At 44.4% G+C, this 12,997-nt stretch overlaps 1 protein-coding gene across 1 annotated transcript; it reads right to left on the reverse strand.

Annotated features, from left to right (window-relative positions):
• Positions 1 to 11,199: 11,199 nt before the first annotated feature.
• LOC112589578 (uncharacterized) lies at positions 11,200 to 12,372 on the reverse strand. Its single transcript, XM_025303449.1, has one exon. The coding sequence runs from the start codon at positions 12,370 to 12,372 to the stop codon at positions 11,200 to 11,202; it is 1,173 nt and encodes a 390-aa protein (XP_025159234.1).
• Positions 12,373 to 12,997: the final 625 nt, after the last annotated feature.

The raw sequence follows: 12,997 nt of genomic DNA on the forward strand, positions 1-12,997 counted from the left end.
TCTAAAACAGGCCACCCGAATAATTCCCTCAGTTTTACAGATAGGAAAAACGATTTAAATAAAAGTTGTAGGAAATCGAGTAGCGGACGTGATGGTGATCTTGAATTTGACCTTGACTATGACTTTCAATGTCAATTGGAGGTCAAATTGCGTTTTCTAACTGGAAACCCTTACTTTTTATTACACTTTCACTTTCTACTAATTATTTTGAACAACTTTTATCTGAAACATTTTTTATTTGCCGGATATTTTAGAGATATTTGAGGAAAACTTGAGACTTTTGTATTAGGTGAATCGGAAAGTTTAGCGACAAGTAGCTATAGCTAGAACTGTCGTTAACCTGTAATGTCTAAACAAAGCTTAATAATTTGTTTTGACATCTGTCAATAACATTCAGTACATAAAAGTATACGTTTGCATCAATAACATTGTTTTTCGCTGCATCGAAAATGTCGAAATTTCAGCTAAATAAGCGTCATTCGCGCGAAGTGTTAGTCTTTTGCTTTAATTGGAAGAAGAGGATGAGCTGAAGCTCATCAAATGCTTGTAGAAGTAAAGCTTGTAAAAGCTTGTAGAAGAATGGTGATAACGCTCCTTCCGATGAAACATGCCGAGAATGGTTTCAACGCTTTAAAATTAGTGATTTTGATGTAGAGGACAAAGAGTGTTCTGGATGGCCAAGAGTATTCGAAGACGAAGAATTGCAGGCATTGGTGAACGAAAACCCATGTCAAACGCAAAAGCAACTTGCAGAAACATTAAATTGTGTTCAATCTGTCATTTCCGATCGTTTGGGAGCTTTAGGAAAGGTTTACAAGGAAGGAAAATGGGTCCCATATGAACTGAAGCCAAGAGACAAAAGGCGAAAAACCACCTGCGAAATTCTGCTCGCTAGACAACAAAGAAAGAGGTTTTCACATCGTATCATCACTGTGGATGAAAAATGGATTTATTTTGACAACCCCAAACGTCGAAAAACTATTTGCGATCCTGTCTTTGCCAACCGTCAACATCGACGTCAGAGCGGAATATCGACGAAAAGAAGGCAATGCTCTATATTTGGTGGGATCAGAAGAGTGTATTGTACTATGAGCTGTTAAAAAGTGGTTAAACAGTCACAGAGGATCTCTACAGAGAACAAATGATCCGTTTGAGCCGAGCATTGCACGAAAAACGACAAGAATATGAAACGAGATAGCATAAAGTGAATCTGCTTCATGACAACGCTCGGCCTCACGTCACAAAATCTGTCAAGGAAACGTTAGAAGCACTTCGTTGGAAAGTGTTACTCCATGCGGCTTATTCACCAGACTATGCCCTTTCCGACTACGACTTGTTTCGGTCGATGGCACACGCACTTGCTGAGGAATGCTTCAATTCTTATGAGAACGTCGAAAAATGGGTCTTTGACTGGATAGCCTCCAAAGATGAGTCATTCTTTCGCTGTGGAATTCGCTTGCTGACCGAAAGATGGGAAAAAGTCTTCGCTAACGATGGACAATACTTTTATTGATGTACTTTTATTCATTTTATTTTTTAAATAAAGCCATACATTTTGCAAGAAAACGGGCGGAACTTTCCGATTGACCTAATATCAGGTGTAGTAAAAAGAAATCCATTATTTTTCCAATAGATGGCTTTAGTTATCTGTATCTCGCGTTGTATAAGTCCGATCGGGTTCCACTAGATGGCGTTAGAAAGATGAGATTTCGTACTAAAAAAACTTTTCTGACAGTTTTGTGATTAGTTGACTCAGTTTTGTTTGAGCGCGCGTCAAAGACGGACACTAGCAAAGAGAAAATACGCTATATTTTACAGTTTTTCTTCGATCAAGGCGAAAACGCAAGCCAGGCGGCTGAAAATGTGAATAGTGTTTATGGTCCTGATGCTGTAACAGCCAATCACGCGCAATTTTGGTTTCGTCGATTCTGTTCCGGTAATTTCGATGTCAAAGATGCACGATGCACTGGAAGGCCAATTGTCGAAAATATCGATAATATCATGGACATTGTCGAGTCCGACCGTCATGTAAGCACTGTTTCGATTGCCCAAGAGCTAAAGATTGCACAAAAAACCGCTTGGAACCATTTGAATAAGGCTGGATACAAAAAGAAGCTCGATGTATGGGTGCCACACGAGTTAACGAGAAAAACCTCATGGACCGAATTTCCATCTGCGAATCGCAACAAAATCCTCCCATTTCTGAAGCGGTTGGTCACCGAGCTGGTGATGAAAAGTGGATCACTTACGACAACGTCAAGCGAAAACGGTCATGGTCGAATCGCGGTGAGCCGGCGGAAACGATGGCCAAGCCAGGATTGACGGCCAGGAAGGTTTTGCTGTGTGTTTGGTGGGATTGGCAGGGAATTATCTACTATGAGCTGCTCCCCTACGGCAAAACTCTTAACTTGGAACTGTACTGTCAACAATTGGACCGTCTGAAGGAAGCAATCGCCCAGAAGCGGCCAGCTTTGGCCAATAAGAGAGGAATTGTGTTCCATCAGGACAACGCCAGGCCACACACATCGATAGTGACTCGCCAGAAGCTCCGGGAGCTTGGTTGGGAGGTTCTTATGCATCCACCTTATAGTCCGGACCTGGCACCAAGTGATTACCATCTGTTCCTATCCATGGCGAACAATTTTGGTGGTGAAAAATTCGCTTCAAGAGAGGCTTGTGAAAATCGACTGTCTCAAATTTTTGCCAATAGGGACGAGGGCTTCTATGAGAGAGGCATAATGAAATTACATTCAAAATGGCAACAAGTTATCGAACAAAATGGCGCATATTTGATCTAAATCGGATCATTCTAACTATGGTAATTAAAGCCTTCAATTTCATGCAAAAATAATGGATTTATTTTTACTACACGTAATATATCAAAAATCACGTCAGTAATTTGCGCTAAGGTACGCTTTTTGCTGTTACGCTCCTGAACTGCCTCTTGACTGTCGTGATATATTCACGCGAACCAACTAGTTGAAGAGTGGCACAATTTAGAGTTTCGCTTTTATCGCTGAACCAGTCCAGTTTTGAGTGGTCTCAATCGATTCTTTGGGTCTAAATTAGTTGATAAAACTATCTTTATTTTTACTCTACGTATCCTGTGAGCCGATATACTCTAGTCAAAAGTTAAATTTACGAAGATTTCACGTTCGCTAGCATTGGTAAAAATGTGACATCGAAAATGTCCATCTCACATTTCTTCTGTTAGAGGCGCTGCGAACCCTACGTCAAAGGCGTCACGAACTGATTCGCTCATTGTCAGAGGCGTCATAATTTGAGAGTTGTGTACGAGTATGTTTGACATATGTACTGATATTTCAACGCTACCAGAAAAAGTAGTGATTATCACCAATCACTCATAACAAAAGCCGAACGAAAAAACGAGGAAGAAAGAGAGGAAATCAAGATATGCGTAATATATGTGACGGAATTTTACTGCACATTAGAACAGGTAAGTAGGTTATTGATTGTTGATCTCTGAATGAAGTTTATTCTTTATTTTTGTGTTTAATTATGTAGGAATTAATAATAACTCCTAAGCGTGTTTGATGTTGAACACATATATTGTGTCTGGGAAAAAGTTCGTGGCGATTTTTTAGTAAAATTCAACTGGTTTTCTTATAGTGTGAAAATGAATTTATTTAAACCAAATATGTTCCATTATTATCGACAATGTTTCACCATTTTCCGGGTAGAGTCATGATGCCATCGGTGAAGAACTGTGGTTTCTGGTTGAAAAATTGAATCAAGTGGTTTTCACAGGCTTCTTTTGAAACCAGCTTAATTCCATTGAGAGTTCTGCAGAGATCGGAACAAGTGATAGTCAGAGTGTGCTATGTCTGGACTATACGGTGGATGCATCGAAATTCCCAACCAAGCTCTCGCAATTTTTGACGGGTCATCAAAGAAGTGTGTGGTCGGGTGTTGTCATGATGGAAGACAACACCTTTCCTATTATTCAATTCGGGCCGTTTTCTTTCAATTGCCTGGCGTAATCTCTCTAATTGTCCACAGTAGAGTTGAGAATCAATCGTCTGACCAACTGGAAGTAGCTCATGGTGGACGATTCCTTTCCAGTCCCACCACACACACAGCATCACCTTTTTCGGCGTCAATCCTGGCTTCGCGAACGCTTGTGACGGCTCACCATCCCATATCCACGATCTTTTACGCTTCCGATTGTCGTACGTGATCCATTTTTCATCACCGGTTATGACACGTTTCAGAAATGGCTCGATTTCATTGCGTTTCAGCAGCATATCGCAGATGTTAATTCGGTCTATCATGTTTTTCGCGCTCAACTCATGAGGAACCCATACATCGAGCTTCTTTTTGAAGCCAGCTTTGTGTAAATAGTTCAAAACAGTTTTGTGGTCAATGCCTAGCTCCATACCAATGTCGACACTGCTAATATACTTATCTTGCTGTACTTTTTTAAGAATTTCACCAGCTTCTTCAGTGATTGGATGACTAGAGCGTGACTCATCTTTCATATCAAAATTATCAGGACGAAAGCGAGCGAACCATTTCCGCGCAGCAGATTTTGATAAAGTACCTTCACCGTACACAGCATAAATTTTTTCACAAGCCTGCGCAGCGTTCTTCCCTTTGTCGTAATAATATTGCAAAATATAGCGCAATTTTTCATTATTTTTCTCCAATTTCAAACGCAAACAACTTTCCAACCACTGCACCAATTTCGATGTTTATATACTCAAAGTAACGTTCGAAGTGTCACCTTTCCAACGAGTGTTTAGTGGTATCGCTGCGATCTGCGTTTCCTGAGTTATTTGCAATTGACGCCATCTATCGGGAAAAACGCCACGAACTTTTGCCCAGACCCAATATTTAACAAAATTTAAATTGGTACAATAGGTAGAGAATATATTGAACACTCTTCGTACTTCGTCTTACATTTTCCAAAAATGTATGTCATCTAGCACTTCCCTGTGGACGATCCCTCTCGATTCTTTGAAGCGCCCTCTACTCACTACTTCACGCCATCTAATGCTCGCAAACATTACTCCTTAGCTGTAATACACGAGTTTCACACTAGTACCCTACAATTATTATACATATTCTTGTAAACCAAACAATAACATATTACGTCATATTGTATATTTGACATTTACAGGTAGCTGCATTTGATTTGACATTTACACATAGGTACGTTGGGACATTACTATTGAACAGAAGCACAACAGATTCACTATCAGGTAATATATTGGGTTATCCGGAAAGTTCGTGCCGATTTTTGGTAGGTGGCGTAAGGCGACAGGTTTGAATATATCAGAACGATTGAAAACAAATGACATGCGTACATATCGTAAAAGACGGTACTTCAGGCATATTTGGAAAAAAATTTGGTTACGATATGTTAATTTTTGTCAGTTTTATACGCCTTTGAATATGGAAGAAAACAAAGTGAATTTTAGTCATTTAATGCTTTTCTTTTACCGGAAAGGTAAACATGCCACACAAGCGGCAGACAAGATATACGCTGTTTATGGCGAAGGTGCTGTAGCTGAAAGAACTGTGCGGAGGTGGTTTGCTAGGTTTAAAGCTGGTGATTTCAACCTTAAAGATCAAGAACGCCCGGGTAGGCCCTCCACCACAGATGAAGATCAGATTAAAACACTGATCGAGAATAACCCACGCTATACGACACGTAAATTAGCAGAAATGTTAAATATGTTAAAATTCACCATCCATGAGCATTTTGTGAAGCTTGGCTACATAAATCGTTTTGATGTATGGGTTCCCCACGATTTAACGGAGAAAAATCTGATGGATCGCATTTTCATTTGCGACTCGCTCTATAAACGCAACGAGGAGACACCATTCTCAGTAGCAGAAGCAAGTAGTGACGGGGATGAAAAATGGATCATTTATAATAATGTTGAGCGAGAAAGATCTTGGGGAAAGCGGAATGAGCCCCAAAAACCGGTCTTCATCCAAAGAAGGTCCTGCTCTGTGTCTGGTGGGATTGGAAAGGGATCCTGTATTACGAGCTTTTACCAGACAACGAGATTTCAATTCAGAAGAGTATTGTTCCCAGACGATTTATTTAGACGAATTAAAGACAGCAATTGAACAAAAACGTCCAGAAATAGCGAATCGGAAGAGCGTCATGTTTCATCAGGACAATGCACGTCCTCATGTGTCTTTGATAACTCGACAAAAGTTGTTGGAGCTCGGTTGGAACGTTCTACCCCATCCATCATATTCACCAGATATCGCGCCCTCTGATTTCCACTTATTTGGATAATTACAAAATTCCCTTAATGGAAAAAACTTCAACTCTTTGGTCGAGATAAAAAATCACGTAGAAAAGTTTTTCGCTGAAAAACCTGAGAGATTCTGGAAGGACGGAATTTTCAAGTTGCCTGAAAGATGGAGAAAGATTGTAGAACAGAATGGCACCTATATAATTTAATAAATGTATACTAAAATTTAAATCTCCTGCATTTCAATTTTCCTTCAAAATCAGCACGAACTTTCCGGACAACCCAATATTATTCCGGACAATACAATATTATAAAAAATATCTTTTATTATTATTGTTTGTATTTATATGTATATTTATTTGCCCCTAACGAGAATATATTATCAGATTGCAGCGTTGGATTATATTTGTTATTAAACAGAAACAGAAACGATAAGTCACATCCAGGTAATACACCATCTAAAAGATATCTTTTATATATATTGTTGCCCAAAACAAGAATATGTTATTGCAATATTTCATATTGCATATATTATAAAGGGTGTCCCAAATTCACGCAAGATTTGAATTTTGCGCCATTTGTGTGGTAAAGTGTTGCCAACGAAAAAAAGACAGTGTGACAGCTAACAGTTCAGGGTTTTTAAAATGGAGTGCTACACGAAAGAACAACTCGTTTTCATTGTTGAGCAATATTTTAAAAATAATGAAAGTTTGGTGAACAAAATCATCTTCAGCGATGAGGCTCATTTTCATCTTGATGGCTAGATTAATCGACAAAATTGTCGCATTTGGGGTTCAGAAAATCCACGAGTGATTGTTGAGAAACAAATGCATCCACAACATGTCACTGTTTGGTGCAGATTTTGGACTGGAGGCATCATCAGACCATTCTTCTCCGAAAATGTGGCAAGCAATAACAGTTAATGGTGCTCGCTATCGCGACATGATAATCCAGTTTTTTGTGCCTAAATTACAAGATATGGATGTGGACATGTGGTTTCAACAAGATGGTGCCACATGCCATACAGCCCGAGAAACAATTCAATTACTGTATGAGTCATTTCCTGGTCGTGTAATTTCCCATTTTGGTGATCAGATTTGGTCGTCCAGATCATGCGATTTAACGCCGTTGGACTTTTTTCTTTGGGCTTTTAGAAGTCTAAGGTTTAGGCCAACAAACCCACGACTACCCACGCCTTGAAGGAAGAAATTGAGCACTGTATCAACGAGATTCAGCCACATTTATGCAAAACGGTCATGGAAAATTTCAACAAAAGAGTGTATATGTGCCAGCAAAGCCGTGGAGGCCATTTACCCGATATGCTATTCCATACATAACCCTATACTATATACTTTATGAATCAATAAAAAATTTACAATTTTTAATTATAAACCTGTGTTTTCTATCAAAATTACTTCTTGTGTGAATTTTGGAACACCCTTTATTTTCAGGTTGCTACGGTGAAGACAAACAGGCAGAATGACATATTGAACACTGCAATCTGAAAATGTGAAATATATAGTATGAAATAATATATTCTCCTTATAGACAAATAAATATATATAAATACATATTATAATAAAAGATATTTTGTATAGAATTGTGTGTTGCCTAATAGTGAATCGATTGTGCTTCTGTTCAAGAGTAATGTGCCAACACAGCTATCTCTAAATGTCAAATCAAACATAGCTACCTGTAAATGTCAAATATGCAGTATGAGGTAATGTATTATTGTTTTATTATTATTATACATGTTCTTATGTATATAATAAAACAATAATACATTACTTCATATTGCATATTTGACATTTACAGGTAGCTATATTAGTTTTGACATTTACAAATAGCTGCGTTGAGACATTACTATTGAACAGAAGGACAATCGATTCACTATCAAGCAACATACAATATTCTATAAAAAATATCTTTTATTATTATATGTATTCATATATATTTATTTGTCTATAACGAGAATACATTATTTCATACTGTACATTTCACATTTTCAGATTGTAGCGATGGAATATATTTGTTATTAAGTAGAAACAGAATTGATAGGCTATATCCCGGTTGTTCGCTCTTTGGCAAAGTGAACAAGAGGCCGGGACCGCTCAGCAATGAGCGCGGGGTTCAGATTGAAAGGAAGACACTGATTTCTTTTATTTTCGTGGGATCGTTCCTCCTTTTCCTTCCTTTTGAGCGTCGATGTTCGTCGAGGCGCTCGGAGGCCGATGCTCACAAGTTGGAGCGCGAGCACCACTCGAACACGCGATCCCAATTTTATTATAAAAAAAATACAAAATAAACTTTGACAGTGTGCTGAGAATATGCTCGTACGTAGCACGTCCTTGCGAAGCGCAATGCGTTGAGGCCGCAATCGTATTTCGGACGATGAGGTTCGACCGGAGCGGTCGAGCAGCTGATTCGAAAAAAACGGAGCGGAACGAACTGAAATAGCACTTGCGAGCGGTGTCGTGCGAAGAGAAGATCTGATCGAAGCGAGGAACCGAAAACGTTCGTCACTTCGATCTTACATTTATTTTTAGTTTTTGTGTCGCTCGGAGATGAGATGTTAACCACTATTGTCGAAAACGTTGCCATATTTGGCTCACATGCTGACAAAACGTGACAACAACTACGCGATGTCCACGGTATAGCAAAATACGCACGGCGTGCTCACGCGCGAGTCACGCAGGATATCTCGTGGCGTCGAGAATCCTCGATTTCGTCGACACAAAGAGCGGCGCTTTGGACGGATCGCAAACATCCCGCCCACCTTGAAACGTTTGTTTCGAAACCCGTGGTCACGCAATTGATTGGCAGTAGGCATATTTTGACGATCGGCCGTTGAAGGGTGGAATTAGCGGTGTGGACGGTAACCACACGAGTGAGCCCGTCAGGACCGGGGTGATACTGAGTCACTCGCCCCAACTCCCACTTGCACGGCGGCAAGGTTGAATTGCGGATCAAGACCATTTGTCCGACCTTGACAGACGGCTGCCTTCCTCCACTTTCCGCGTTGTTGCAGCATGTTTACGTAATCGTGATACCACACCCGCCAAAATCGCTCAGTTAGATGCCGCACGAGTTGCCAACGCGTCAACCGGTTTTCCGAAATGTGGAGAGTCGACGGCGAAGGAGGCAGACCGATATCGGATCCGAGCAAATGACCGGGCGTGCGCGGCTCGTAATCGTCGAACGAGTCGGAAATTGGCACGATCGGTCTCGAATTGAGACATGCTTCGATCCGACATAGCAGCGTCGTGTACTCTTCAAAAGTGAGAGAATTGTTTCGCAGTACGCGATGCACGTGGTGTTTCACGCATTTGATGCCGGCCTCCCACATCCCACCGAAATGTGGCGCGGCTGGAGGGATGAATTTCCAGTTGACACCGTCGAGTGCGGTGGAACTCTGGAAGTTCGTGTCCCGGAACGCGGCCCGGTAGGCCACGGTCAGCTCACGATCGGCTCCGACGAAATTAGTATCGTCATCAGAGTAAACCGTGTTGGGTATTCCCCGACGAGCGGCGAACCGAGAAAACGCGTTCAAAAATACCCGAGTCGAGTAATCGCTTACGAGCTCCAGATGCACGGCGCGAAAGGCTAAGCAGATGAATAAGGTGATGTAAGCCTTCCGCGTCGCTATACCTTGTCCTGCAGAGGCACGTACGAGGATTGGTCCGGCGTAATCGACGCCGCAATGTGCGAAACAGCGAGCCGGAACTGAGGCTCGAACACGCGGGAGGTTCGCCATAAGTTGCGATGGAACGGCGGCGCGCTCGCGAGCGCACACCACGCCCCGACCTCGAATTATCCAAAAGTCGCGTCGAACGATGCTAAGGGTAAGCTGCACGCCAGCATGCAGCCCACGGACGTGAGCGTGATCGACGATCTGTTTCGTGATACGATGCGATGCGAGCAGAATCGGATGACGCCTGGTCCAAGGCATCGGAGCGCGCGAAATCCGGCCGCCGACGCGAAACAGACCGTCCTCATCGAGAAACGGTCGAAGGGCAAGAATTGAGCTCTTCGACGGTAATTCCAAGCGATTCGCGAGTTTGTGCAGTTCCTTTGGGAACAACACAGCTTGGATCTGTTTTAATAATCGCGTACGCGTTCTAGAACATTCGTCCGCCGTGACGCCCAGGCCCACTGGATCACCCGACGATTCTCCCGTAAGACGGCGACGACATAGCGCGATAAAGCGCATGATGTACGCGGTAATGCGAACCAATTTTGGCCACGATGAATAGCGCTCGAGGAGGAGCGAGCTGAGCGATGCTGAGTCAGTGGCGTGAAGCGTCACGACTCTCTCCTCGCTCAACGCCTCCACAGCCGAGGCATCCCCGAATGACGGCCAAGCGTTCGGTGGCAACGGCAACCACGACGGGCCTCGCCACCAGAGATCGTGCTTGAGAAGTTCCCGGCCGAGTAACCCGCGCGAAGCGCAATCAGCGGGATTGTCGGCCGTCGGAACATGCCGCCACTGAACGCGCGGAAGACGCGCGTGCACTTCCGCCACCCGATTCGCGACAAATGTTTTCCATCGCGACGGGTGAGCCGCCAGCCACGACAACACGACGGTCGAGTCAGACCAACAGCAGCACGGTGCATTGTCGTAGTCCCCCGTTGACCGCACGAAATCGACGAGACGTGAGAGGAGCACGGCGGCCGAAAGTTCGAGACGTGGGATGCTGATTGGCTGCAATGGAGCGACGCGTGATTTGCCGGCGAGCAACGTGATCACTTGATCTGAGTGCGTTGTTAGTCGCGAATAAACAACGGCAGAGTACGTGGAATTAGACGCGTCCGCGAACCCATGCAGTTCCGTGCGTCGAACGTCGCGTCCGAAACCAGTCCATCGCGGAATGCGTAGCCCATCCAAGCAGGATAGATTCGAAAAGATCGCCCGCCAGCGCAACCCCAGCATCTCGGGAATCGAGTCATCCCATTCGAGCTTCCGTCGCTACAAGTGCTGCATAAAGATCTTGGCGCTAATCGTGACCGGAGTGACCCATCCGAGTGGAACGTAAAGTTTGGCGATCGTCGATAGAATAGAGCGTTTGCTCTCGGGGATGCAAGCCGGCAACGAGACACTGACCTGAAAGTCGTCGCCCACTGGCGTCCAATCGATGCCGAGAATTTTAACGCGCTCATCGGCCGCGAGTGTTCTTGTGCACGCAAGCCCATGATTCGCCTCATCGAGATCCGCGAGAAGCGTCGCTGAATTTCCGGACCACTTTCGAAGCTCGAAGCCGCCTCGTCGAAGCAACGCGGTGAGCTGATTCCGGATCTCGATCGTCTTTTCGATGTCGTCGCTCCCGAATAATACATCGTCGACGTAAATGTTGTTTTGCAAGAGTGGAGCGGCGAGAGGAAAATCGTTCCTGTCATCCATCATCAACTGTCGAAGGACTCGCAACGCGAGGAACGGAACACAGGACATGCCGTAAGTGATTGTCATAAGATGATATTCGCGCGGCTCATCGTCAGGCGCCGGTCGCCACAAGATCCGCTGATAATTGAGATCGCGAGAATCGATTTGAATTTGTCGATACATTTTCTCGACGTCTGCCGAACACACGTATTTGAAGTTGCGCCATCGTAGTAATACGGACGATAAGTCGGTCTGCAGCTTCGGCCCAGCTACCAAATGGTCGTTCAAACTCGTGCCGTTAGTCGTCGGACTCGAGGCGTTAAACACAACACGCAATTTCGTCGTAGTGCTATGAGCACGAAAAACTGGGTGATGTGGAATGTAGACGGCTTGCGAAGACGCGTTCGAAATAGCCGTTCGAAGAGCGCGTCTCATATGTCCGAGGAGTTCGTATTCGCGCAAAAACTCGTCATATGCTCGCCTTTGTTCCGGCTTTGTTAGTAAACGACGCGTAAGTGCGGCAAGACACCGTACGGCGCGCGAGCGCGAGGATCCGACATTGATCGACGGTCCGCTGCGAAACGGCAAACGGACAACGTATCGATCCTCGGATGTCCGCGAATGCGTCGAGACGAAATGTCCCTCGCAATGATCGTCATCAGGCGCTGGCAATACAGTTTGCGGAACCTCCTCGACCTCCCAGAATCGTTTCAGCTCATCGTCGAGTGAGGTCTCGACCCGACAATGATGCGCAGAAATCATTGCGCTCGACGTTTGATTAGAGTGCGCGCACGCCCGCACCCTGGATGTCGAAGCCTGGGTGATCGGACCCGATATAAATCAACCGAACACCGAGTTCTGCGCCATGAGCTGACCGTCGCCTCCTCGGCGAAGGCCCTCGCGCAAAATATCGCTATAGAGATCCGCCTAGATGATTAGATCGATCGGATTCGTGCCGAGCGGATTCGGATCGGCCCAGCGTAGATTCGCGAGATGCGTCAAGCACGATGCATCCGCGGCGCAATGCGGAGCATACATCGTGAACGATCGTAATATTAGCGCGGCGGTTAGCAACGCCGGAGTTTCCGCTCCTCGGGGTGAGACAATGATCTCGATCGCATGCCGGAAAGTTCCTGCGTTGACGCATTCCACAGTGGCGACCGGCATGCGGACTCTTTTCGCGCGTAACGCTTGAGCAAGCTTCTCGGATGCAAAAGTTATTTCGGACCCTTGATCGAGCAAAGCGCGAATGGTCACCGATCGACCGCACAACGCCCGGACCGTCACCCACGCAGTGGCCAAGAGAACACGAGCGGAGCGAGTCCAGTCGTTAGAAGCAAGCAACGCGTGAACCTCTGCTCGTGATTCGACGGACGACTCACGTAAT

This window comes from Harpegnathos saltator, unplaced genomic scaffold (assembly GCF_003227715.2).
Source record: "Harpegnathos saltator strain DR-91 unplaced genomic scaffold, Hsal_v8.6 scaffold546, whole genome shotgun sequence".
In the NCBI taxonomy this organism is placed as follows: domain Eukaryota; kingdom Metazoa; phylum Arthropoda; class Insecta; order Hymenoptera; family Formicidae; genus Harpegnathos; species Harpegnathos saltator.

Bases quoted from the DNA above. Each gene is read 5' to 3' on its own strand.
- LOC112589578 (XM_025303449.1), bottom strand. From the start codon at position 12,372: ATGATTTCTGCGCATCATTGTCGGGTCGAGACCTCACTCGACGATGAG.